Source organism: Alexandromys fortis, unplaced genomic scaffold, assembly GCF_014885135.2.
Source record: "Alexandromys fortis isolate MF-2015 unplaced genomic scaffold, M_Fortis_MF-2015_v1.1 scaffold_293, whole genome shotgun sequence".
Lineage (NCBI taxonomy): Eukaryota > Metazoa > Chordata > Mammalia > Rodentia > Cricetidae > Alexandromys > Alexandromys fortis.
Window position 1 is genome coordinate 208,938 of NW_026068177.1, and position 27,913 is coordinate 236,850.

Consider the following 27,913-nt stretch of genomic DNA (forward strand, 5'->3'; position numbering starts at 1 on the left):
AATGTATAACCTTTCTTTTTTTGGCCTCTGAGTTCTGCTTCTGACTGACGGTTCTTTTAACTGAAGTGAACCAAGCAGGAAATGGAGTTGCACTTGAAAGCTCACCCTGAGAAAAGTGCGGAGCTACACTGGGGTGTCGAACACCCAGTGTGAAGACTTCCTATTGGCTTAAGCCCATATCCAAGCATTCTTCTCTGGTGGATATGCCACAACAGTACTGGTCAAGAGCCACACAGAACTGGGCAAGATGGTTGGAAACTGGAGTGACTTGAATCAAATGGCAGATCATGGGTTTTGTTTTAGGTCATAGATTTTTTTTTTAATGACAACAATCATTTATTGGTTTATTTCATCTCTACTAACACATCGGTCATCCACCATTTAAATACCTGACTTCATTAGAAACCGTTTGAACACTTCTTTCTTCCTCCGGCCATAAAAATACAGTAATTTGCTTTAAAAAAAAAAAAAAAAAACAAAAGAACTGAACAAGCATCCTGGTTCTGCCTACTTTCCTAATGCTTCTGAGACAGACGTTTACAGCAAGTCAGCAGGCTGAAGCCGGAAAGCCAGTCTTCTACTTGAAAGTGCTGCCCTCTGGATCTCTTCTCTACACCCTTCTTCTTCATGGCCTAAAGTATGTACAGCTGAAACCACCAACTTCCAACTACCACCTAGTGTTCATTCTCTCCGCTGTTAAAGTAAACACAACTTACCTCTAACATATTCAGAAAAATACTTAAGCCTCAAGGTCCCCAATAATTTGGAGCACTGAACTAGATTCACCCTGACACTTCTGACAGAAGTAACGCATTACTCAATGAGAGGTCTCCACACCCTGCTGTTAGAACCTACGCATACACAACACTGAGAGCCAGTCACTGTTCACGCGGTTTACTCTTCAGGCCGTCCTTCGCCATTAGTCAGCTCTAACTAGGCCAGAGTCCAGCAGGAAAGTGCATGGTGCACCAGATCCACCATCTCTTAGGTTGCTACTGTTTTCTCTTCTTTACTGAAAGGTTGTACTGAGCCAGGCTTTACCCATGACAGGCCAGCAACATGAACACTTTTATTGTGCTGTTCGTCAGGCTTCTTCTGAGTGAGCATCTTCTCTCTGGCCTCATCGTGTACAGAAGGGTTCCATGGAGAAAAGCTAATTGCGTAGGGGTCTTCTATTTTGGGCTGGTCAAACAAACGAGCAGTGCACACTTTAACACTGTCGACCACTTTACTTTTAAAAAGCTGAATGTCTTTTTCATACAGTACTGCAGCCTCTGGGTTCAGGGGACTTGTGGTGTCGATCTTGTAGAAGACTCTCCGTGCGTACATTAAGACCTGCCAGATGTGATTATGGTTCCGCCTCCACTTTGCAAATGCTCTCTTCACGTCCAGTTCACCTGCGGTGGAATCAGCTAGCGGATGAAAGACGGGAATATCGAACAGCAGGCGTGGACAGTCGCCATCTGGATAGTTATCAGGAATATACACGGTAAACTTGAACACGCCATCCTGATACAGTCCGTGTCGTATGAATATTACTCCAAACCACACTAATGCAGAGCGATACGATGGCTGTACATAGACACCTGGTAGCTTCTGCTTCACCACCAATGTACATTCATCCATGAAGGACTCACAATTCTGCAAGAAGCGAGTACTCCAGGTAGAAGGGCCCATAAGAGGCATGGGTGCCATTTGCTGACCGCGCTGCTGGGGCTGGAGATGCAGGCTTCGTTATGGGCAGGGCGCTTTTGGGAACAGATGGCAGCTGCTTTTTCGGTGCAGTCCATGGAGGACTGGTTTTCACGTCCCCTGCTAGTGTCCTCTCTTCAGCTTCAGCTCGCTGGACGTCCTTGATGTGGAGCTCAGGCGGCCGAGCGCCACCGCGGCCCGAGAGCATCTCCGGCCGCAGCGCAGGCCGCTCCCCTCTAGGTCATAGATTTTAAGTCATAAGGAAAGTTATGGAATGTCTTTTAGACGTAAGATGAAAGGTGGAATTAAAAAGTTATCCATTTTATTCTTGTTCTTTTCCTTTTGTGGAAAATCAAAAATGTTTGCCCTATAAACAGGGAGGCTGGGCCAGGTATGACTAACCTGAGTTCCCTGAGCATAGAGCTGGCACTGGGCAGGAACCACTGGTGTTGTGTACTATCACCTTAACTACGTAAAGACGTGTTACATTTGTTTATGCTGCATTTGCTCAACTATATAAAGAGGTGGTGCTGTTTTACCTTGCCTGGCTTAGGCACCTGGTTAGTAATAAAAAGCAGAATGGCCAATAGCTAGGCAGTAGAGGGAAAGACAGGGCTGCTGGGCAGAGAGAAAAAAACAGGAGGAGGAATCTATGCTGGAGAGAGAGATTATGAAGGACAAAGAGAGGGAGATGCCTGGGGGTTAGCCAGACAGGCAGCTGCCAGACAGACAGACACAGAGTAGGACACACACAAAGAAAGAAATGTAAAATCCCGAAGGCAAAACGTAGATGTAGAGTTAAATTAAGTTACAAGAGCTAGGGGGACAGGCATAAGATAAGGCTGAACATTCATAATGAAGTCTCCGAGTCATGATTCGGGGGCTGGCTGGCAGCCACACTGGTTCTCTTTGTGAACCAGTGGAAGGGATTTCTCACCACACTCTAGTTTCCTCATTTGTAAATGTTTATGAAGATCAGGAGATCATGGGTTGGAATTTGTCTGGCCAAAAGTAAGTGTTCAGTGTTCAGTGAGACAGTCTACATGACAGTCTACATGCTAAGCAGGAAAGCATTCTGGTCAGTGTGCAAAGCTGGTTACTGGTATGACAACAAAGCTACAAACAGTTCTGTGCCCTATGACCTCCAATTCTGCTCATTTAAAAATTCCGTGCTGTGTATGTGAACATGTCCATCGTGCATGGGTGTGTGTAGAGGCTAAAGGGCAACCTCGGGTGTCATCCTCAGGAATGCCATCTGCCTCCTTTAGGTCTCTAATTGGCCTGGGCACACTAATTAGGCTGCACAGGCAGGCCAGTGAGCTGTAAGGATTCTCCTTCTCCATCTCCTCAGCACAGGGACCATGTGGGTTCCAAGGAACAAATTTAGGTCTTCGTGCTTGTGTTCTACTGACCGAGCCAGCCCTTCAGCCACCAATTCCACTCTTGGGTATATTCCTCAAATAAAAGTGTATGTTTACTGAAAGAAATGTCCTTGGATATACCCCACTGGAAACCACTCAAAAGTAAAAAGAACTATTTTTACACACAACAGAATCTCACCAACATAATGATAAGTTTATAAACGGGTAAACACAATATACTGGGGAGGTCTGAAGAAAATTCAAATCAATGTCATCTTTGTCAGGGCGAGTGAATGCTTTTACTGGGGGAAAGGGAGTATGGGGTGCCTGCTAATGCTAGGTTGCATGATCTGGGTAATACCATACGATGCAATGTGCATTGTATTGGTGAACGGCCATATGATGCATGAGCTCACTGAGAAGTGGCCAAATGGAGTTGGCCCTCTGTCTCAATTTGTCCTCCTCAAAGCCATGTCTGAGGGGAAGTTGACCCCTCTAACTCTGTAACGAGGTGAAAGGAAAACAGCAAGATGTAGGAGGAGAGAGACACTTGTTGGTTCCCGGCTGCTCAACCCTGAAATAATCACACAAAAACTATATTATTTAAAACACTGCTTGGTCCATTAGCTCTAGCTTCTTACTGGCTAACACTTATATCTTAATTTAACCCATTCTAGTAATCTGTGTATCACCATGTGGTTGTGACTTACCGTGTAAGGTTCTATCTGGCTCCAGCAGGGCTACATGGCTTCTCTCTGACTCCACCTCCTTTCTCCCAGCATTCTGTTTAGTTTTCCCCACCTAGATCTGTTCCCCTATAGCTCTGTTATAGGCCCAAAGCAGTTCCTTTATTAACCAACGATATTAACAGAATACAGAGGGGAATCCTACATCAGTAAGAAGTTAAGTGTACTTAAAAACATTGTGTCCAAGAGGAGGACTGGAAAGATGGCTCAGTGTTTAAGAGCACTTTCTGCTCTTCCAGAGGACCTGGGTTCAACTCCTGGTACCACCCAGTGGCTCACAACTACCTGTAACTCTAGTTCCAGAGTTTCCATCAGCTCTTCTGACCTCCAAGGGCTTCTGTACACACACAGTGCACACACATACACATAAATAAAAATAAAATTACAAGCACAGTGTGTATGGGCTAGTGAAGTGGCTCAATGGATAAAGGTGCTCACCTGAGTCTGATATCCAGGACTTAGGTGGTAGAAGGTGAGAGCTGACCTACAAGTTTAGTGTATGCACCCCACCCTCAGAATAAAGAAATGTAAAATAACAGCAGTGACAAACCCTTGTGTCCTTGTGAACAACTGGAAGGTACACAACTTCCATCAGAGGCCGCTGCTGGAAGCGTATGGATGGTATAAAAATGGCTGGAGCAGGAAGCAAGAGCCGACTCAAGGCCACGGTGAGAGCCCTCTACCCAGCTGGAACTCTCGATCAAGCAGCAGTGGCCCCTTCCACCAGCTTTGTTGTTATCTGCCTGCTGCCTGCATTTGTTCTTTTCCTTGGAAGCCTCACCCGAGAGGACACTTTTTTCCAGCCAGGTGTCTCCAGTGAGCTTGGCTGCCTCAGCGGGGCTTCCCGAATCATTTCTGACGGATGACTGTGAGTGTCCAATCTGATAGTATTATCTGTTGTATCCTGCTTGCATTTGTTCTTCTTGGAGGACACTCTGATCCACCCGGGACTTTCCAGGGGGGGGGATTCCAGCTGCCTTGATGCAGCGCCTTTAGTCATCACTGCTGAATGTTGGAAACTCACAATTTGATGATGTTTTGTTGTCTGTCTGCTACTTCCTATTTTTATTTTGATATATACAGATATATAGCTGATTTTTCTTTTGCCTCCAAAAAATGGTGAATTTCCATTTCTTGGTGGAGTCTGCACCCAGCACCCATTTCCCTGAAACATATATGTCTCTCCCTCATATAGTGTGGGTCTCTCTGTACCTGTAACACCACAAAACGGAGAGAACACTGGGGTGCCGCTCTTACCTCAGCCAATCTACAATTCAGTTATATCTGTACCAGTGGACCAAGACAGAAGTCTGCTTCCAGAAGGGACACATAAACACCACTAAACCAATAGGAAGGAGTGAAAATCACCTTGGGGGAGGGGGTGGGACGGGAGTACATCTTAAACCCAAATAAAAACCCAACCTCCCTTAATAGTCGGAGGTCTCTCTCCCTCAGATATCTGCGTTGCTTGCCAATAAACTTCACTTTCCCTTTGAGCTGAACTGGTTTCTTGCTTTTCAATTCCTCAGGTGATGGAGGAAAGGAAGCCACCTGCTAGCCAGGGTCACGGCTATCGTAGGTCATTCTCCATACCATACAGAACGTACAGGGAGTTCAATTTGTGACCTATGTAACCGCTACCCACTTATACGCTAATAAAAAGTTGACTCAACAAAACCTGTAGCCGTTGTGAAGAGCGGCAGTGTATGTCCCCGGGACCATGAGCACAGACAGATCTAGGCTCCAGCCACGCTTTGCCATTCCTGCCAGCTGCTCAAGAGACTTCAAGGCTTGACACCGCTTTCCTTCTCTGTGAAAGAAAACATAATGCATATCAAGACTTTTAGCTGGGCTTGCTTAGCGAATCAAAGATCCCAAGCTCCACTACCAAGCACCAGGAAGGCAAAGAGCACTAATAAAGACAGTGCCAGACTCCTCTGCCCTCTTCTGGCCTCCGCGTGTACTGCATCCATGTGCACGAACTCCCGCTCCGATATACACGTACACACGGAATTAAAAATAAAATCCTTTCCAGAAAGACTACTTTCTATTATTTTTAATTATGTGTAAATGTGTGATTCTGCAAGTGGGGATGTGTACTCGAGTGCAGGTGCCCTCAGAAGCCAGAGGAGTCGGTTCTATGTGCTAGCGAGCGGCCCCACGTGGGGGCTGGGACCCGAACTCGGATCTTCTAGAAGAGCATCAAGTTCTCTTAAGCGCTGAGCCACCTCTCCGCCCCGCGCCCCCAATGACGAAGAAAGAGAAGAAGATTCGACAGGACCCGCAGCTGCCTCACGTCTCCAGCTTTGGTGCGATCTGATTGGCTCCTCAGCGTTCTGGGGCCTTTGCGTCTCTCTGCAGGTGGCGGCCAGAGACAATTCTTCCGGAGAACCGAACTCGTGCTTTTCTGTCGACTTTCTTCAAGAGCGACGCAGCCGCGCCACCTACAGGAGAAAAATCCCTACGCCGCGCGAGCTGCCGCGGAGCGAGACGGCGCCGAGTGAGCGCAGCTGCGCACGCGCAGACCGTCTCGCGCGCCCGCGGGCAGCGCAAAGCGCAGGGAAGCACCTTGGGGGCGGAGCCCAGGACCCGGTCTTTCCCGCCCTTCCAGCTATTCCGCCCATCCTGCCAGGCCTCGGCCATGCATTAAACTACGTTTCCCAAGATGCTCTATGCGAAGTACTTCCGCTGGCGTCAGCGGAAGCCGTGACTAGCCGGGCTGCACGGAGGCCGGCTTGGTCACTATGGAGGAGATAGGCATTTTGGTGGAGAAGGTTCAGGTGCGGTGAGAATCTGGCTTTCTGTGCGCGAGCTAGGCCTGAGTGGCGGTGCTGAGCGCCTTCCAGGAACCAGGCTCGGGGCTGGGTGCTTTCAGAGGCCTCGGTATAGACCCTGGAGTGGTCCCGAGGCCTGGCTGGGTAGCCGAGTTGTCAGGAGGGCGGCGGAGCTCAACTAGCAAGAGTGGGAGAGGAAAGTGGCGTTAAGCTTAAAGACTTTCTTTAAAAGACAGATTTGTAGGCCTGGATAGCAGTGCTCAGTAGCTTTTCGGTCTGGGGGTTGGACCTGGTGGAGAATGATGTAATGGGACCCTGTGGCCTAGGTATGTCCGTGACCCAGTGGCTTTGCCGGGGAGGCGTTAAGTTTTATTTGTGGCTTGGCAGAGTGACCTTTGGCCTTAATGCAAGTTGGGAGTCTGGCATGAAAGCTTTTGGGGGGAAACTGGGTAATGAGACTCTGAATGCGACCTGACCTTAAAAACCATGTGGCTTTTAGAACCTCTTGGGGGGACCTGGATGCTGGGATCTGGTATGGAGTTGTAACACCTGCATCCTAGCTAGGGGCATTATAATAGCCGAGGGGAGGAGATGTTGACATAAAAAGTTTAAGGGGCCTGATACGAGAAACATGCATTGGGGATTGAGCAGTTCCCGTGTTTATTTCGAGAAATTGAATTACGTCGGGTACAAGAGGCAGAGTGAGTTGGCGAATGGGAATACAGCTCCAGCTGATTTCATGAGATGATTCTCTGCTTCCAACGCCAGGTTTTCCTTTTCTTTTACAGGATGACATCCCAGCACTGTCTGTGTCTCGGCCCCAGACTGGCCTGTCCTTTCTGGGGCCTGAGCCTGAGGACCTGGAGGACCTGTATAGCCGCTACAAGGTGTGTTCAAAACCCTAACCCTAACCCGGAACCTGCATACTGCATAGGGCCCGCATCGCATACTGCCCCCGTTCCTCCACGCTGCCTGGCAAGGCCTGCAGGCAGCCCTTTGCTCTGTGCTTCCAGAAGCTGCAGCAGGAGCTGGAGTTCCTGGAGGTCCAGGAGGAGTACATCAAAGACGAGCAGAAGAATCTGAAGAAAGAATTCCTCCACGCCCAAGAGGAAGTAAAGCGAATCCAGAGCATCCCATTGGTCATTGGCCAGTTTCTGGAAGCTGTGGATCAGAACACAGCCATTGTGGGCTCGACCACAGGTGAGTGGGTGGGCAGGTGGGAGAACCCCCCTGGTTCTTCCATGGGCCAGGAACTGGGAATTGTCACGTATTATAGCAAGATAGGGTGATGTAATGGCCAGAAGATTGATTAATCCAAATGTAGATACATATTTTATTTATGGAATGTCTTTTTTTGCCTCAATTCATGTGTGCATGTATGTAAAAAATTCACTAGCCAGGTGATGGTGTACACCTTTAATCTCAGCACTGAGGAGGCAGGGCAGGAGGATCTCTGTGAGTTTGAGGCCAGCCTGGTCTACCTAGTATGTTCTGGGACTACATAGAAAGACCTCATCTCCCACAAAGTCCAACTGTGGTTATCTACCCTGTGTGTAGTGTGCCTCTTTGTCGTCTGTTTGATTTAAACAAACTTAAGGCCACACCACGCTGATTTCACAACCGCTGCTGGGTCAGGAGCTGCAGCTTGAAAGCAGCGGGAGCAGGTCGGAAGACTTGGGCTATGTTGAGGACTCAGCGTTCAGTGGCTGCTGTTAATGAACATAAATCCATGCCCTGCCGTTACCCTGGCCTGCTTCTGGCCACTACTGCTCTGGCCTGAGCAGTGTGCCTAGCAAGGATCTGGATAAAGCTGTATGACCACTTGGGATTGAGCAGGCGGGCTGTGAGGGAGTAAAGGGAGTGTTGTGTAGGATGAAGCCCGTGTCTTCGAACGGGAGACTTAAGACAGCGGGCGCTCCCTGAGGGGCTGTGATTGGAGGGTAGGTTTGTAGGGAGGCAGCACGGGGAGTAGAGGTTGTTGTGAGAGTGGTCCAGCTTCATAGTCAGGTCTTGCTGTGCATTGTCAGTGTAACTGTAGGGAGTAGACTGGGGAAGAGGGACAGAGGCTGGTAAGGGTAGACTGTAGGTCCGAATGAGGGCAGGGTTTGGTTGTAGAATAGGTGAGGGCAGAGGAGGGACTGGGTGAATAGGTTTGGGAGGTTGGGTGGGAAGTCCTGACTGGGAACTCAAGGACAAGGGCACCCTTGACACAGATCCAGGAGGAACAGCACAGTTCAGAGAAAAATACAGGATAGTGTTGGGACACATTGAAAGATACCCAAGGACATCCTGAAGACAGCGTGTGGGACACCAGAGCTAGAACTCGAGGAGACCAGTACTGTAGACAAGGAAGTGTGAGCATGGGGCTAGGTTGGAGGAGGCAGAACTGGAGGCCAGGAAGGGCTGATCCAGACCGAAGTGTGAAAACTCAGGAAGTGCCATCTGTGGGATAAGGGGAGTGGGGAAGGAGCGATGTCATGTCTCAGCCTTTTCACCTTCTTTTTTTCCTTCCTGTCTCCTTTCCAAAGGTTCTAACTATTATGTGCGCATCCTAAGTACCATTGACCGGGAGCTACTCAAGCCCAATGCCTCTGTGGCCTTGCACAAACACAGCAACGCGCTGGTGGACGTGCTGCCTCCAGAGGCTGACAGCAGCATCATGATGCTCACCTCAGACCAGAAGCCAGATGTGATGTATGCAGATATCGGAGGCATGGACATCCAGAAGCAGGAGGTGCGGGAGGCTGTGGAGCTCCCGCTCACACACTTCGAGCTCTATAAGCAGGTGAGGCGGAGGAGGTGAGGGCAGGGAGAGGCCTAGCAGGCTTCGGCGTTGTTGACGGGATCCCGTGGCTCATCCTTTGCCTCTCTCAATCTCTCAGATCGGCATCGACCCTCCCCGGGGAGTCCTCATGTACGGCCCACCTGGCTGTGGGAAGACAATGTTGGCAAAGGCTGTGGCACATCACACGACAGGTGAGCCTCTCAGTGTATTCCCCCATGCTCATGTGTCCTGGTCTCCTCACCTTGGTTCCATGGGGAATGATATAGTGTGCTGTCTATAAATAGAGGCTCTGGGGGCAGGTGGTAGGGTTCTTATGGGATATCCAGTCCTAGGCAGGTGAATTGTGTTTTCTCCAAATTAAAAACACCGATGAGCCAGGTGTGGTGCCGCATGCCTTTAATCTCATCATCCAGGCAGTAGAAGCAGGCAGGTTGCTGTGTGTTCAAGGCCAGCCTGGTCTGTATAGAGAGTCCTGGCTGGCCAATGCTAAATAGTGAGGCCCTGACTCAATAAGGTCAAATAAATTTTAAAAAGTCTGTCTGGACATGTTAGCAAATAAATATACTCCTAACTCAGGAGACTGAGGCAGTAAGATAAGAATTTGATACTATCCTGGGCTACCTAGCAAGACACTTTTCACCAAAAAAAAAAAAAAAAAAAAAAAAACCAAGCAAATAACCAAAACTCTACCCTGATTCCGTAGGGCAATTCCAATTCCAAGGAGTTGGCGAAGTGATACAGTGTCTTTCTTTCTTTCATTCAAAAGATTTATTTATTATGTATACAGTGTTCTGCCTGCATTTATCCATGCAGGCCAGAAGAGGGGACCATATCTCATTATGGTCCACCTCTTATGATTATGAACCACCATGTGGTTGCTGGGAATTGAACTCAGGACCTCTGGGAGAGCAGCCAGTGCTCTTAACCTCTGAGCCATCTCTCCAGCCCATACAGTGTATTTCTTATGGTGGGTTCAGACTCAGTGGTTCTAAAGGTGGTTGCTGGGCTGAAGCCAAAGCGGCAAGTGGTTAGAGAGAAGACAGTCCGCAGGGTGCACACGAGCGTGTCCTGGATGTGCTGTCCATCTGCATGGACTCTCGGGAAGAGGTTCCCAGAGGAAACGGGGTGTGGGAGGAGTGTGTCAGGCACAGAGATCCGAAGAGAGAATTTAGGGCCAGAGGTGGAAAGGAACTCATTTAGTGACATCATGCCACTAGAGCAAATTCATGCTTTTGGTTTTTTCCTGAGAAGGGGCTGGCTGAGTAGGGGCTGTGTTTGGCGGCAAAGGAGGTGAGGCTGAAGCGATCGTGAAATTCCTGATTATAAATAGTTGAGAATAGTTTTAGTCCGAAAGAAATCCGACATCCAGTCAGAGGACTTGGTTAGGGAGCCCTATGATGATCCTTCTGCTGGGTGCTTAGGGATGGATAGCGAAGGGGCGGCACTGAGACTGAATTAGGTGTCGTTGGCAAGAGGTAATTCAGGAACAGTTCTCACCCTGGCTTGGGCCACCTGGAGGATAAAGGGATGAACTGGGGCAGGGGAACAGTGGATTCATTGTGGCACACCTGAGATTTCAGGACAGGGACCATTCAGCAGAGATGTAAAACAGAGCACTATGCCACTTTGATTTGGGCTGTGAGTGGATATTTGGATTCATCGGTGTTTGTCGTTTCTGTGGGTGTGAGCCAGGGTTTTGACAGGTGAGATAAAAATGTTAACAGCCGCGGTAAATAAAAATCACAGTGCAGGGCTGGAGAGATGGCTCAGTGGTTAAGAGCATTGCTTGCTCTTCCAAAGGTCCTGAGTTCAATTCCCAGCAACCACATGATGGCTCACAACCATCTATAATGAGGTCTGGTGCCCTCTTCTGGCCTACAGGCATACACACAGACAGAACATTGTATACATAATAAATAAATAAATTAAAAAAAAAATCACAGTGCACGCTAGATGTCTGCAGTGCTCTGCTCTTCTTGGGAAGCTGTGCACACCTTTCGGAAATTGGCACTGGAACCACACTGGCCATTCGCTGAGTGTAGCTCTAGTTACTGAGATACCGCAACAATCAAGAGTCCATTCCTGGGATCTGGGTCCTCAAGGGCAAGTTGGAGTTGGTTTAAGGTGGGGAAGATTCAAGGCAGGTGTACGCCTTTAATCCCAGCACTCAGAAGCCTGGTGCAGGCTGGTGAATCTTTGCGTTCAAGGCCAGCACGGTCTCCAGAGTAAGTTTCAGAACTTCGAGGGCTATACAGAGAAAAGAAACTCAAAAAAAAAAAAAAAATAGAGGGAAAAATTGTACTGTATTATAATTGCCTTGGGCAGGAGCTAGTTGGCTGGAAACATGATATAAACTTGAAGAAAGGTCATGGGTGGGAAGAGAGCCCTAGAGAGGTGGGGGTGCAGCATAGATGGAGGTCAGGAGGGTGGAGAGGGTGAAGGAAGGTCCTGTCCTGGCAAGGAGCAGTCACCTGAGCTTGCTGCTCTCTGTGGTGGGCTTAGGTGAGGACTTTTGACAGCAGAGAGGCAGATAGAAGAGGTGCTTCAGGACAGTGAAGATTTAAACTCTGAAAATGCAAGCTGTTCTGAGGGAGACTGCAAGGTAGTTCCTCAGCTGTGTTAAAGATCCAGGGCCAGGCAGTGGTGGCACATGCCTTTAATCCCAGCAAGCAGAAGCAAAAGAATCTCTTGAGTTTGAGGCCAGCCTGATCTATAGAGTGAGTTCCAGCACAGAAAAACCCTATCTTGAAAAACAAAACACACACAAACCTCCCAGGGCACCTTGATGAGGATTTGTGGTGGTACCATCTGTCCTTTTTTCTGATCTGCGTAACAGCTGACCCTTGGGTGGGCATGTTTGTGTGGCGATGGCCCTGAACCCCTTATGTCCTGTAATAGGGGTAGCTTTGGGCACTGAAGCAGGCATTGCCTGTAATCCTGACTGCTGGAGCCCTGTAGAAAAAGGAGTGTCTCACATAAGAACACAGTTATAACTTGTTCAGGGTCACCAGCAGACTTCTGTAGTACTAGGATTTGATGTTAAGACTTCTGTCCCCAAACCACAGGCTCTTGATACTCCACTGATCCTGGAGCTCAGTGAGACGGGAATGTGTAAGCAAGATAAACGGTTCCAGAAGATGGCTATTTAAGACGGTGATGATAAAATTATAAAGCTTTTAGAAAAAGTGATTTTAGGAAGTTCCAATGTGCCCCTCCCCCGGGTCCCTCCATGTTACTTCGTGTCCCTATAGTGTTACAGAGCAGGTACAAAAGGCAGGAAGTTGCCATTGCAGCCCACTGATGTTCTTGTTCTACCCAAGTTTCAATGTTTCAATCCAGACAGGTGACCTTAGCCAAGAGCAGTAAGAAGTTGAGGGCTTCTTCTGTTCTCAGTGAATTTGGTGAAGGCTTTTTCACTGGAAGAGGGTTCCGGGTGGAGCAGTGGGGAAGATCCTGGCTTTATCTTCTGTGGAGAAGAAAAGTCCTGGTTGAGACAAGACTTAATCCACTTGCTGCAATGGTGACTGACCGCCAAGAGTGAGCCACTAAGCAGGAGATTGTGCCAGGGTAGGTGGGAGGGGTCAGAGGCTGAGCGTTCTAAAGATTGACAGGAGGGCAGGGAGGGGGGGGATGCAGGACAGGGTAGGTAGGAGGAGTCAGGCTGAGCAGTCTAAAGATTGACAGGGGACTGGAGTGAATGAGTCATACCAGATAACTCCAGAGATGGGTTTTCTTGTGGGCACAAAGCTAGGAGGATGTGCCTAGGACAGAGTCAGCAGCCCTGAGGTTAGAGTACGTGGTGAACCCCAAGGTAATGCAGGAGAGTGGGTACTTCTTCATACCTTCAGTCAGATGTGAAGTCTGGGCCTGAGGGGGTGTCAGGCCTTGCTCACTTACTACTTGGCCTGTGTATATGGATTGTATCTCCCTGTTCTGGTGGCAGCAGGAAGGAGAGTCTCAGGAGTGTTCCACACAGGATACAACCGTCCACTTACTAGGAAACAAGTTTAGAAGAAGGGCCCAAAACAAACCTGATTCAGCCTTGCTGCCAGCTGTAGATTAAATAAAAAGATGGACTTTGATTCCTCCAGGGATGTGAAACAGTGACTAAGAGCAGGGCAAACTTGTATGATCCCAACACTGCAGTGTAGCTGGTTGCTCTTTACTCCTTGAGGGCCCTCCACCCAGCTCCCAAATAAACATGGAGATTTATTCTTACGGGAATGCTCAGCCTTAGCTTGGCTTGTTTCTAGCAAGCTTTTCTGACTTAACTTAGCCCATTTCTCTTTTAACTACGTTTTTGCTTCTGGGCTTTTTACCTTTCTTTATCCTATATATCTTTCTTTCCTTCTTACTCCATGGCTGGATGTGTGGCTGGATGGCTGGCCCTGGCATCCTTCTCTTCTCCTGAGCCTAGATTTCACCTATTCAGTCTCTCTGCCTGACGGTCCCACCAATTTCTCTCTTCTGCCTCACAGTGGGCATTCAGATCAATCAGGTGTTTTAAACAGGCACAGAAATACAGCTTTACAGTTTAAACAAATGCAACATAAAAGAATGTAACACATCTTTGCATCATTAAACAAATGTTCCACAGCTTAAACAAATGTAACGCTTCTTAGACTAATATTCACAACACTGCAGAGCTTGCACCAGGAGAATTACTAATTCCAGGCAAGGCCGGGCTGTGTATCAAAAGCCTTTCTCAAAATAAACAAGTATGGTTCAGAGAGCAATCACGAACTTAGCACTCTTGGCCCAACTGTCTAATTTCTCTTTCTATGGATGGTTCTGATTTGTTAATTGGTTTTGCATGCGTGCTGGAAATTTGGGCTTTTAGTTTTTGTTTTGTACTTACTATTCTAATTCTTTTGAAAAGTCCCCAAAATGACATGTATGTATAAGATTTATGATTGGGGCTCATCTGTCACCGTGAGGCAGGAGCAATGATTGGATGTGGGGACCCAACCCTGTGCCTTCCTCAGATATTAGGGAGTAGCTATTCAAGAAAAACATCTTCAGGAATTCCCAAGGTCGATTAAAGCACAAGGGACCCTAAAGGAAGATGGTCCCCATTCTGAGCCTTGTCATTCTGCCCTCAGCTGCATTTATCCGTGTGGTGGGCTCAGAGTTTGTACAGAAGTACCTAGGTGAGGGCCCCCGGATGGTCCGGGATGTGTTCCGCCTGGCCAAGGAGAATGCACCTGCCATCATCTTCATCGATGAGATCGATGCCATTGCTACCAAGAGATTCGATGCCCAGACAGGAGGTGAGTAGTGCCCACACGGCCTGGATCTTCTGCAGGCGTCAAAGGATGTCTCCTGGACTGATCGTGTTTCTTACTCTCAGCTGACAGGGAGGTTCAGAGGATCCTGCTGGAGCTGCTGAATCAAATGGATGGATTTGACCAAAACGTCAACGTGAAGGTTTAGGGTTCAGGATTGGCAAGGGGCGGCATGGTGTAGGGACTGGGGAAAGATGGGGGCTGGCTCATGAGGGCCAGATGTTATGATAGGAAAAGAGGATGTAGAGATGGCAGAAGTCTGAGCTGGTCCCTCCCGGTGCCAGGTAATCATGGCCACAAACAGAGCAGACACCTTAGATCCAGCTCTACTGCGGCCAGGACGCTTGGACCGCAAAATTGAATTCCCACTCCCTGACCGTCGCCAGAAGAGGTTGATTTTCTCCACCATCACCAGTAAGATGAACCTCTCTGAGGAGGTAGACCTGGAAGACTGTATCCTTTGGAAGTTGGGGGGGGGGGGGCTCTAGAAGAAAGTGAAGATTAGGTCTTCATCACAGTCACCCCACTCAGGGGAGTCCAGGGGGAGGTGGCACAAGAGCAGGACAGCATCCATTTCCAGAACTGACCCCATCATGTGAGGAAAGGGTTCCTTAACTCGGCTGCTGCAGATGTGGCCCGGCCAGATAAGATTTCAGGAGCCGACATCAACTCAATCTGTCAGGAGGTGAGTGGGATTCTCTTCCTGATCTGAGCAGGGGTGCTTGAAGATGTCTCCCTTCTCTGGTGTTATTCTCTGCAGTCTGTCCTTCCCCTTGTGGCCTCCCTGGGGTCTTGAAGATGTCTCCCTTCTCTGGTGTTATTCTCTGCAGTCTGTCCTTCCCCTTGTGGCCTCCCTGGGGTCTTGGACCACATGTCTCTCTTCCATTGCTGTCATGGGACCTGGGGGTGGAGAAGGTGGTATGTAAGCGTGCAATTTTTATTCCCTTTCTAGAGCGGAATGTTGGCTGTCCGTGAGAACCGCTACATTGTCCTGGCCAAGGACTTCGAGAAAGCCTACAAGACTGTGATCAAGAAAGATGAGCAGGAACATGAGTTTTACAAGTGACCCCCCCCCAACCCCCCCCACTCCCTAGGCACCTGTCCCAGAAGCTAGTTTTCTCTTTACCCAGGATTGGTTTAGTCAATAAATGGATGTGATTGGATCTGTTTAATTTCTTCTTAGGTGTTACTCCTTTGGGGAATATGGATCTTGAATGGAATCTACTGGGTCCCTCCTTGACAAATAAATAAGTAGGCTGGGGTGCAGCTTGAGAAGAGCAAACAATGTGGACTGAATGATTTCAGAGATTTGGGCAGGGGGATGGACGCCGTGGCCACAGGCTGAAGCCCCTCTCATTTCTCCAGGAAGATCGTTTGGATTTTCAGGGATTTCTGCCTTCCTTACATGCACAAGGGCCAGGGCCACAGATCCCCTCAGTCTTCTCTCTCTGCAGCTTCAAAGCACAGTGCATTTGGTTGCTAAGTAAACTGTTAAAGCCCAGTGCACATGCTTGTCTTTTTGGTAGGGGCTGGTTCCCAAGATTCTCTCTTCAATGCCTGGGTACACCAAGTCTGCTGGGCATGCTACCCTATGTGTGAATGTACTTAGACTTGTGGCTAAGTGCACTTCCCTAGGCAAATGAGATTTAGTCTCCGAGTCACATAATCTAGCAAAAGCCCTTCCACCTTCCTCTATGCCAGAGGCTTTGTGCTTGGTTTGTCCTGGTGTCTCCAGGGGTTCCATTCCTGGTTAAGCTTTGCCAGCCTGCTCTCACCCTAGTCAGGAAGCTGAGTCCTCTGCCATGCTCCCTAGGGCCTGCCTATGTTCTGCTTAGAGAAGCTACCATATGGCTCTCAATCTTCCTAATGCTGCAGCCCCTTAATTCAGTTCCTCATGTAGTGATCCCCAACCATAAAATTACTTTTGTTACTACTTTATAACTAATTTTGTTGCTGTTATGAATTGTGAAGTAAATATTTTAGGATGGTCTTAGGCAATCCCTATGAAAAGGTCATTTAGCCCCCAAAGAGGTCATGACCCCCAGGTTGAGAACCACTTTCTCATCTCCAGACTGAAACAGCGCAGTCAGGGAACGCAGTCTGATCATAGTGCAGTCACCATCCCCTACACATAGTAAATATTTGGGTTTGGTTTCAAAATTGAGTACGTTTTTTGAAGAATTGATGGACTCTTCCAGTAAAGAACGTAAGGGAAGAGGCTGGAGAGGTGGCTGGGTGCTCCTCTTCCAGAGGACCTAGGTTAGTTTTCCAGCACTCAAATGTTAGCACACAGCTCCTCTGGTCACTGAGTATGCACTTAGTGTACAAACATACATGGAGGCAAACACATTAAAAATAAAATTTAAAAAGGAAACAAGGAAAAATAGTTGAAGGGAAGGGGGTGATCTTCCCGTCTGGCAGAATGAGCAGAAAAGACCCTATTAAAATGAGTCAGAGGCAAAACCACATTTAATCAATACCTATCCACAAATCTAACCTTACAGAAAGTACTAGAAGGAAACCTCCAACCCAAGGAAGTTAGCTGCACCCATAACCATAAAGACAAGCAACAGATAATCTCACATCTCACACCAGCAAACCCCAAAGAAAGGAAACATACAAACTAGCACCAAAAAATGACAGGAATAAACGATCACTGGTCATTAATATCTCTTAATATCAATGACTCAATTCACCTATAAAAAGACACAGGTTAACAGAATGGATATAAAAATAAGATCCATTCTTCCGCTGCATACAAGAAACACTTCAACCTCAAAGACAGACATCTCAAGAGTAAAGGGGAAAATTTTTCCAACCAAAAGGACCTAAGAAACAAGCAGGTGTACCTATCCTAATATCTAACAAAATAGATTTCAAACAAAAATCAAAAGAGATGAAGGACAACTTCATATTCACAGGGAAAATCTATCAAGATGAAATCTCAATTCTGAACATTTATGCCCCACACAGATCACCCACATATGTAAAATAAGCATTACTAAAGCTTAAATTGCATATCAAGCCCCACACACTGATAGTAGGAGACTTTTAATACGCCGTTCTTACCAATGGATAGATCTTCTAGACAGAAACTTAACAGAGAAATAAGAGAATTAACATATGTCATGACTCAAATGGACTTAATAGACATCTACAGAACACTTAACACAAACATAAAAAGATATACCTCAGCACCTCATGGAACCTTCTCTAAAATTGATCACATACTCAGTCACAAAGCAAATCTCAGCAGATACAAAAAAATTGGGGTACCCCTTATCTTTTTGAATCATCATCGCTTAAAGTTAGAATTCAATAACAACATTAATTGCAGAAAGCCTACAAACTCATGGAAATTGAACAATGTTCAACTGAATCACCCCTGGGTCAAGGAAGAAATAAAGACTTCCTAGAATTTAACAAAAATAAATGCCCAACATACCCAAACCTATGGGACATTATAAAAGCAGTGCTAAGAGGAAAGTTCATAGCACTAAGTGCCTACATAAAGACAGTGGAGAAACCTCACACTAGTGACTTAACAGCACATCTGAAAGCTCTAGAGCAAAAAGAAGCAGACTTGCCCAGGAGGAGTAGATGACAGAAAATAATCAAATTGAGGGCTGAAATCAATAAAATAGAAATAGAGAAAGCAATATAACGCATAAATGAAACAAAGAGTTGGTTCTTTGAGAAAATCAACAAGATAGACAAACCCTTAGCCAAACTAACCAGAAGGCAGAGAAAATATCCAAATTAACAAAATCAGAAATGAAAATGGGGACATAACAACAGACACCATAGGTTGAGAGGTGGGACAAACACCTAGTTGACAGGAAAAAGTCATAGAGAGTGAGAGGAAGTCAGGAGGATGAAGAGAGAGGTGTACAGGAAGTAGAAGAGAGGGACATCTGATTGGAGGAGTTTTTGTTTTAGACAGGGTAGGGGAAGCTTCCTTTTCTGAGTGACAGCAGAGGAGGAAAATCAGCTGAGTTCTTTCTCTGTCTTTCTGAGTTAGCAGGTTTTACCCCAGTGTTTGACTCCTGAGTCATTATTGGTAAAATATAACAATTGAGACTAAGTTATAAACAACATTTGGTGGCAGCGGCATCAGTGACAGAGGCTGTGGTAGTGAGATTCAGAGGATCCACTGTGCCTCGGCCTCAGCAACAAGACAGCAGTAGCTGCAGAGATGCAGTCAGTAGCTGAGACAGGTTAGATTCAGGCACAGCCACTGTGCTGCTGATCAAACAATAAGGTGGTACTGTCTACATGCTGAGTTTTGTGGACTGAATGGTACTTCCATCATGGAGTCATCAGTGACAAGTTCTGAAGGTCAACTAAGGTCTTGGGTCAAGTTACATTCCCCCATGGTCTTCATGACTAAGTCAAATTGTGGGCTCATTCCGCTCTAAAGAGGTGTATTTGGTTTGGATAACCATTCATTTGATTTAATCAATCCTTTGTTTTACATAATTGGCAACCCACAAATCTTTAGACATAGAACCACACTGTTACTCCAATACGTAATTGAAGTAAAGACCCAGCCAGTATTGATAGTGTTGTGCCCTGAAGTCCAACTACCAGGGGGAGTTGCCTCAAGAGACCATCTCTCACACCACAGTTGATGTAAAAACATGAGGATTTTATTAATTCTGTCATGACAGGGCCTTTCAGCATTTGAGAAGCCAGAAAGACCCTGAATGGCTGGTACAGGCTACTTTTAAAGTAAAAACAGAAACAAGAGGGGAGTCTGGGGGTTGTTCTTCAACTATTATGATTGGCTTATTTAAATAATTGGTTTAAATTATTATAGAGCGGTTGCCAGATCAGATGAGGTAAGAGGGAACATTCGAGGGTTACTTTGCCCCCTTTTCAGGGACTGAGTCAAAACATCTGTGGACATCTGTGGGTTATCTTGTTCCAATTTTAGGAATGGAGCTCTATTTGGAGAACACTCACAAGGACTCAGGGAGTCCCAACATTTTAGAACGTGTATCTGTAGTTGTTAGGTCCTTGGTTCCCAGGGGAGGGGGCACTACTGCTGAGAGGCCTCAGCTTAAAGTTCTACAAAAGCAGAGGAGTTGTCCAGGAGGACCAAGAGAAAAGAGATTGGTGCCAATTATTTGAATTATGTCTCTCTCTTTAAAAAAAAAAAACAAAAACAAAAACAAAACCATGGTGTGCTGCCTGGTCTTACCTTGACACACATAAAACTTGAGTTATCTGAGAGGAAGGATTCTTGAGACAATGCCTCCATGAGATCTGACTATAAGGCAGTTTCTTAATTAGTTATTGAAAGAGGAGGACACAGCCTATGTTGGGTGGTGCCATCCCTGGGATGGTGACCCTGGGTTCTAGAAGAAAGCAGGCTGAGCAAGGCATATGCAGCAGGCCAGTAAGCAGCACCCCTCCTCTGCATCAGCTCTTGCCTCCAGGTTCTTGCCCTGTTTGAGTTCCTGTTCTGACTTCCCTTGATAATAAACAGAGTGGTAGTTTGAATGTAATGGCTCCCATGAACTCATAGAGAGTGGCATTATTAAGAAGTGTGGCTTTGTTGGAGTGGGTGTGGCCTTATTAGAGGAAGTGTGTCACTGTGGGGGGCAGCCTTTGAGATTTCCTATGCTCAGCATACCACCCAGTGTCTTGGTGAACTTCTGCTATAATAGTCAAAGTTACATTTTAAGTTTTAATTACTATGCCTAAGAGATTCATGAAACAAAAATGCCTCTGATCTGCAATGCCTCTTGATGGATTTTTCCTGTGACTAATATGAAATGACCTTCTTTGTCTCTTTTGACTGATTTTAGTTGAAGTCTATTTTGTTAGATAATAGGATAGCTACACCCACTTGTTTATTAGGTCCATTTGATTTGTATACTTTTTCCCAACCATTTATTCTGAGACAATGTCTGTCTTTGAGGTTGAGATGTGTTTCTTGTATGCAGAAGGATGGATTCTGTTTTCATATCCAATCTGTTAACCTGTGCCTTTTTGTAGGTGAGTTGAGTCCTTTTATATTAAGGGATATTAATGACTAGTGATTGCTATCTCTTGTTAATTTAGTTTACATTGTTGGTGAAGTTAATTTGTGTGTTTTTCTCTTCTTTGAGATTTACTGCTATGAGACCATCAATTTTCTGTTTTTGTTGGTATAGCCAACTTCCTTGGGTTGGAGCTTTCCTTCTAGTATTTTTTTGTAGGGCTGGGTTTGTGGCTAGGTATTGGTAAATTCTAGATTTTTAATGGGTTATCTTGTTCTATGGTGACTGAAAGTTTTGCTGGGTATAGAAGTCTTGGCTGGCATCCATGGTCTCTTAATGTCTTCATAACGCTTGACCTTCGGGCTTTCATTGTCTCCAATGAGAACTCTACCTTATATGTTACTTGGCCTTTTTCCTTTGCAGCTCTTAATATTCTTTCTTTACTCTGGATGTTTAGTGCTCTGATTATTACGTAGCGAGAGGACTTTTTATTTGGATCCAGTCTATTTGGTGTTCTATAAGCTTCTTGTATCTTCATAGGCATATCTTTCCTTAGTTTCAGAAAGTTTCCTTCTATAATTTTGTTAAATATATTTTCTGTGCTTTTGAGTTGAACTTCTCCTTCTTCTTTACCTATTATTCTTAGATTTGGCCTTTTCATGGTGTCCCATATTTCCTGGATATTTTGGGTTAAGCTCTTGTTAGATTTAATGTTTTCGTTAACTAATGAATCTATTTCCTCTATAGTATCTTCAGTGCTTGAGATTCACTCTTCCATCTCTTATATTTTTCTGTTTATGCTTGCATTTGTGGTTTCTGATTGTTTTCTCTTTTTATAAATTTTTTATTGATATTTATTGAGCTCTACATTTTTCTCTGCTCCCTTCCCTGCTTCTCCCCTCCCCCCTTTAGCCCTTCCTCAAGGTCCCCATGCTCCCAATTTACTCAGGAGATCTTGTCTTTTTATACTTTCTACTTCCCATGTAGATTAGATCTATGTAAGTCTTTCTTAGTGTCCGCACTGTTGTCTAAGTTCTCTGGGATTGTAGTATGTAGGCTGGCTTTCTTTGCTTTATGTTTAAACACCACCTATGAGTGAGTACATGTGATACTTGTCTTTCTGTATCTGAGTTACCTCACTCAAAATTCTGGATCACTTCCTTACGTTTAATTATGACTGGAGTAGGGATGACATTCCAGCTTTGCTGATGTAAGGGATGAAATCATGCCTACAATTTCATAAAGGGTCCCTAAACAGCAAAAGTTGGACTTGAAGTCACTGTGTAGATATGTTTACCTCCAACTTTTGATCCTTCTGCCTCAGTTTCCCAATTATTGGGTTCCAGGCATGCACTATCTCACCCAACTCTAAATGTATTCTTAACAGCACAGCCCCAAATACTCATTTATCTATCTACAGGATGGATATAGGAAATCATATCTAGATAAGCATACCAAACTGTGTTGTTACTATAAGTGGATCCAATTTGGCTATTTTTGTTAATTTTTTTATGGGGAGCTCATAGTCAACTCAAAGTCCATTTCAGTTACCTGGGACTACACTCAGGTATTTTGGACACAAGGCATTTAAAGCAAAACCCACATCCTGTTATCCTGCTCAGCAGCTGAACTGGGGAGCTTCTTCCCAAGCAGGCAGATTAACAGAAGCCAAGACAAGCATCATCTTCCTGGAGGACTGACAAGGCCTTACCTGGAGGGGGGGCATTTGTACATGCAGATAATTTAAGTCAAGATAAATTAATTAGCAGGGGCATCTTGACCTCAGGTTCTGAGAATAATTTGGGTAATTTCCCACAATATTCGCCATCAAAGACAAATTCTTGCCCTGCTATAAATGAATAGTTTATCTTAACATCTGGGCAAAGAGCATAAATTTCAGGGTATTATCCTTTAAAATAGTTATGGGTTTAACACCTTTAAAAACTACTTAACAGCTGTGTTTAGAACATCTCCACACAGATATTAAATGGATTCTCAATGAAAATTCTTTCACATTCCTTTTCATCCACCAGATTTTATCCAGAATGATGTTACTTAATAGTGGACGAATACATGATGTTTTTACTAAACTATCTGCAATACAATTTTGTCTTTCATATGAGTTACAACAATGCCAATAAAAGGGAGAACAATGTAAAAGCTATTTAACAGAACAATGGAATGAGCCGAATATTCTCTCAAGAATTTTGTTATTTATTAGAACCCCTTTCCCCACAACTTTGGCTGGTACTGTGTTCACAATTAACAAATTATACATAAACAAAAAGTAAATGTCAGATGGTAGTGGTGGCACACGCCTTTAATCCCAGCACTGGGGAGGTACAGGCAGGCAGATCTCTGAACTCAAGGCCAGCATGGTCTAGAGAGCAAGTTCCAGGACAGCCAGGGCGACACAGAGCAACCCTGCCTCTAAAAAACAAAACAAATAAACATAATCCACAGTAAATGATCAGTCTAACATGACAGGAGTCACGGAGCATTAATGGTGAAAAGGTGCCTCAGATAAACCCAGTTCCAGTAACTGTTTCCCTATGCTCACTGCCCTTGGTGAGTAGTGTTGGAGAAATTATGTTTATCCAATTAACAAGAGGAGACTAAATCAAGAACATGATGGCTACCCTATTACTTCTGACATTTATACACATTCTCAACAGAATATCCCCTACGAACCACAGACTTCCCACGTTCTCATTGGCAAAGAGATCCTTGACATCAAGAATATATGAATACTCTGACGTCGACCAATTCCAGGACAAATTAAAGTTCTTTCCACATTCTTTGCAGTCATAGTCTTGGAATTATGAGTTCAGTAACATTTCCATACAAAGGATTGTCCACCTTCCTTACATGCATAAGACTCCTGAAGATTATATATTTTCTGATGTTATGATGTTGTATAAGCTCACCATTTCTAATAAAGGCTTTCCTACTCTTTAATTCATAATGTTTCAGACCAATAAGGATTCTCTGATGAGCTTTAAGAGCTGAGCTGATTCTATAAATAATCCCACATTCTTTGAATTCATAGGGTTTCCCAACAGCATGGAATCTTTTATGTTGAAGGCCTGAGCTCAAACTGAAGCCTTTCCACATCCTTTACAATGACAGGTACGTCACTGTGCAGTGAAGGCTGAGCTCAATCTAAACATTTCTCCACATTTCTTCCATTCATACTGTTTCTCACCAGCATGAATTCTCTGATCAACAACTAGCATAAACTTACCGCTAAAGGCCTTTCCACATTCTTTACATCCACAAGGTTTTTCACTAATATGAACATTAGCATGCCAAACAAAGTTTCATTCCAACTAAAGGCCTTTCCACATTTTTAACATTGCTAAGGTTTTTCATCAGTGTGGATTTTCTGATGTGCTTTAAGGTATTCACTGCGAGTAAAGAACTTCCCACATTCTTTACATTCGTAAGGATTCTTGCCAGAATGCATTCTAAAATGTCCGAGAAATTGGTAGTCATATCGAAAGGCTTCCCCACATTCCGAACATTTAAAGGGCTTCTCACCAGTGTGGATTCTCTGATGAATTCGGAGTCCTCTACCGCGAACAAAGCCTTTTCCACATACCTTGCACTGATAGGGTTTCATGTCGGTATGAGTTCTCTGATGCTGAGTAAGTTCAGACTGAATTCGGAAAGCCTTCCCACATTCCTTACATTTAAAGGGCTTCTCATCACTGTGGGTTTTCTCATGAATTCTAAGGCCTGTACCGCGAACAAAGCCCTTGCCGCATACCTTGCACTGATAGGGTTTCACGTCGGTATGAATTTTCTGATGCTGAGTAAGTTGGTAATGAAGTCTGAAGGCTGACCCACACTGCTCACATTTAAATGATTTCTTTCCAGTATGAATGCTCTTGTGCCGAGTGAGCTGTGTCAGAACAGAGAAGGACTTCCCACAATCCTTGCACTGAAAGGGTCTCTCACCAGAGTGAGTCTTCTGATGTTGCGTGAGGTTTGAGCGACGATTAAAGGCTTTCCCACACTCTTTACACTGAAATGGCTTCACACCAATATGAGTGATCCTGTGTTGAACAAGGGTGGAGACACGCTTGAAGGACTTCCCGCATTCCTTGCACTCATACAGTTTTTCACTTGAATGAATTATTTGATGGCTCTTAAGATGGGCGAGAAGCCGAAAGGCCTCTCCACACTCCTTACACTCAAAAGATCTCTCACCACTATGAAATCTCTGATGGCGAATGAGATGTGTGTTAAGTCTAAAGACTTTCCCACATTCCTTACAATCAAAGGGTTTCTTTCCGGTGTGAATACTCTGATGCTCAGTAAAATTTGAACGTCGACGAAAGTGTTTCCCACATTCATTGCACTGATAGGGTTTCTCATCAGTATGGATTCTCTGATGTTGAGTAAGCAGGGACTGAAGTCTGAAGGCTGAGCCACACAGTTTACACTTGAAGGGTTTCATGTTAGTGTGAATACTCTGATGCACAGTAAAATTTGACCGTCGGCGGAAGAACTTCCCACATTCTTTGCACTGATAGGGTTTCACATCACTATGGATACCCTGATGCTCAGTAAGGTGGTACTTACGTCTGAAGGCTGACCCACACAGCTTACACTTGAAAGGCTTCTCATCAGTGTGAGTTTTCTGATGCTCAGAAAGGTACGACTGAAGCCTAGAAGCCTTCTCACATACTTTACACTCAAAGGATTTCTCACCAGTGTGAACACTCTGGTGTTTTACAAGGTATGAGCCAGGACTGACTGTCTTGCCGCACTGCTTACACTGAGATGACTTCTTTCCAGTATGACTGTCCTGGGTCTGAGTGGTGAGCTGTGCTAGAACAGCGTGGGCCTTCTCACATTCCTTACACTGACCAGGTTTCTCGCCAGAGTGACTTTTCTGATGCTGCATGAGGTTTGAGTGGTGACTAAAGGTTTTCCCACACTCTTTACATTCAAAGGTTTTCACGGCAGAATGAATGCGCGTATGTTGAAGAAGCATGGAGAGGTGCTTGAAAGACTCGCCACATTCCTCACATCTGAAATGTCTCTCAGCGCTGTGGGACTTCTGAGGTCTCATGAGCTGTTGGGGTTTCAAGGCCTTAGCACCTTCCTCACGGAAGTCACGGGGCTTCTCTCCAGCGTGACTAGCCTGATGCTGAACAAGACTGGAGCTACAACCAAAGCACTCCCCACACTCTCGGCATTCCAACGCTTTGTCTGGGCTGTGAGGAAGAGTCTGGCTGGGGTGAGGAGGTAGTTTTTCCCTGTTACTAACCGTTTGGTCAGAACTTCCCTTTTGACAACTCTGTAGTTCCTTGAATGTACTACAGTTGGGGCCATTACTAAAACTGGAGCCCTGGAGGTCAAAAGTTTTACTTATATGCTTTATGCTCTCTTTGGGTAGATTTATACTATGATTGTCTGGAGATATTTTTTGAGCTTCAGAATCTGAGTCCAAATCTGAAAGAAAATGAAAAAGCAAGAATATTTTAGTTTCCCACGACACAAACACATAAAAAAGTCCATTTTATCGATGGCCCAACTCTAAAGTATTTTCTGAGCAGCAGTAACAAAAGTTTATGTGAGACAGTACTCTTCACAGTAGGAAACAGGAAGGCATGTCTGCTTAATGAGATTAAAACAAACTGTACTGAAATAATTTTACATGCTTTATGCATACTACAGGAAATACACATGCTTTGGTGAAGGTTTTTGAAATAAATAACAATAAAAGTAATATACTACACAATACCAAGTATCTGTCATGCATTAAAAAAACTAGTCAGGGCCTGGAATTATTTAAAAAAGAAAGTGAGGAAAGATCGGTGGTGGTGCACAATGGTAATAATTCCATTAACAGGCAGCCAGAAGTAACAGCATCATGACTTCCAAGACAGCTTGGATTAGATAGTGAAACTACTTCCTGTGGTATCTCCTTACTCTCTGACCTCTTTCCTAGGGGACTCAGCAGATCCTAGTGGAGTGTCTGCTTTCTTCCCTCCTGTGGGACGCTTTGACAACCTCCATCACCATTTCTAAGTGCCAGCTTCCAAGACATAGAAACAAATTTTACCTGGAGCCCCAGTGGCCAAACCTATCAGGATCCCACAAGAATTCCCTACCAACAACATACAGCTACCATACACTCCTAAGAACCAGAGAAGGCAACAAAAGCCAAGAAACAAAACACTCACCCAACAAAGACAAGACCAGATATAAGCACCTAGAGTTACACTCTTCCCAAACTCAGATGCCTAGATGCCAGCGTAAAAACACTGGCCATAGCAGTTTGTCTGCACTAGATCCAACATCCCTACTAGAGCAGGCGCTGAGTAGTGTAACATACCCCCCCCCCCCGTAAAAGCCAATTCAATGAATTTATGTATATGAATATCAATTTGATATTTATGAATATGATAGAGGTTGTTAAACAGGAAATGAAGAAATGCCTTAAAGAAATCTATGAAAGCCAGGTGGTGGTTGCGCACGCCTTTAATCCCAGCACTCGGGAGGCAGAGGCAGGCAGATCTCTGTGAGTTCGAGGCCAGCCTGGTCTACAAGAGCTAGTTCCAGGAAAGGAACCAAAACTACAGAGAAACCCTGTCTCGAAAATTTAAAAAAAAAAAAAAGAAATCTATGAAAAGACAAACAGTGGAAGGAAATGAATCAAACAGTCCAAGACCTGAAAGTAGAAACAGAATTGATAAAGAAAACCAAGCTGAGGGAATCTGGAAAAGTTTCGACACTAAAAAGGAAACCCACAAAGCAAGTCTCATGAGCAGAATACAGGAGATGGGAGAGTGACTGCCAGGCGCTGAAGACAGGATAGAAGAAATGGACAGCTCAGTCAAAGAAAATGGTAAAGCTAAAAACATTCCTGCACAAATTATCCAAGAACTCTGGGACACCATGAAAAGAACAAATCTAGGAATAAGAACAGAGGAAGGAAAAGAGAGCCGGGTCAAAGGCACAGGAAATATTTCCAACAAAATCACAGAAGAAAAGTCCCCTAATGCAAAGAATGTAATACCTAATAGGGCAGAAGAAGCATAATGAACACCAAATAAGCTGAGCCAGAAAAGAAAGTCCTCTTAGGACATAAAAAGACATTAAATGTACAGGACAAAGAAAGAATATTAAAAGGTCATACAACTATGTACCAACATAAATAAATAGAAATCTCTATTTATTTATTTGTTTGTTTATTTATTTATTAGGTTTTTTTCAAGACAGGGTTTCTCTGTAGTTTTGGAGCCTGTTCTGGAACTAGTTCTTATAGA

The 27,913-nt window shown here is 45.1% G+C and overlaps 2 protein-coding genes and 1 pseudogene across 11 annotated transcripts in view; 1 reads left to right on the forward strand and 2 right to left on the reverse strand.

Annotated features, from left to right (window-relative positions):
- Positions 1-324: 324 nt before the first annotated feature.
- Positions 325-1,915, reverse strand: LOC126492575 (AKT-interacting protein-like; annotated as a pseudogene).
- A 4,518-nt stretch (positions 1,916-6,433) lies between these two features.
- Psmc4 (proteasome 26S subunit, ATPase 4) lies at positions 6,434-15,806 on the forward strand. The gene is made up of 10 exons (XM_050129033.1): positions 6,434-6,579; positions 7,362-7,460; positions 7,587-7,773; positions 9,102-9,358; positions 9,456-9,549; positions 14,461-14,628; positions 14,709-14,785; positions 14,928-15,096; positions 15,273-15,328; positions 15,596-15,806. Exons 1-10 carry the CDS (start codon positions 6,544-6,546, stop codon positions 15,707-15,709), a joined length of 1,257 nt encoding a protein of 418 aa, XP_049984990.1. The 5' UTR covers positions 6,434-6,543; the 3' UTR covers positions 15,710-15,806.
- Positions 15,807-19,336: 3,530 nt separating this feature from the next.
- LOC126492530 (zinc finger protein 60-like) overlaps positions 19,337-27,913 on the reverse strand; it is a 152,396-nt gene continuing 143,819 nt past the window's right edge. For 9 of the 10 annotated variants that reach the window (XM_050129002.1, XM_050129003.1, XM_050129001.1 and 6 more), the window contains one exon: positions 19,338-26,093. In XM_050129002.1, coding sequence (XP_049984959.1) covers positions 23,989-26,093 — 2,105 coding nt within the window. In that variant the 3' untranslated portion in view covers positions 19,338-23,988. Of the gene's footprint in view, positions 26,094-27,913 lie in introns of all 10 variants that reach the window. The other variant, XM_050129007.1, reaches the window with a different exon arrangement.

Bases quoted from the DNA above. Each gene is read 5' to 3' on its own strand.
- Psmc4 (XM_050129033.1), top strand. From the start codon at position 6,544: ATGGAGGAGATAGGCATTTTGGTGGAGAAGGTTCAG. The intron at 6,580-7,361 runs GTGCGGTGAGAA...TTTCTTTTACAG, and splicing joins TTTTGGTGGAGAAGGTTCAG to GATGACATCCCAGCACTGTC. The intron at 15,097-15,272 runs GTATCCTTTGGA...CGGCTGCTGCAG, and splicing joins GGAGGTAGACCTGGAAGACT to ATGTGGCCCGGCCAGATAAG.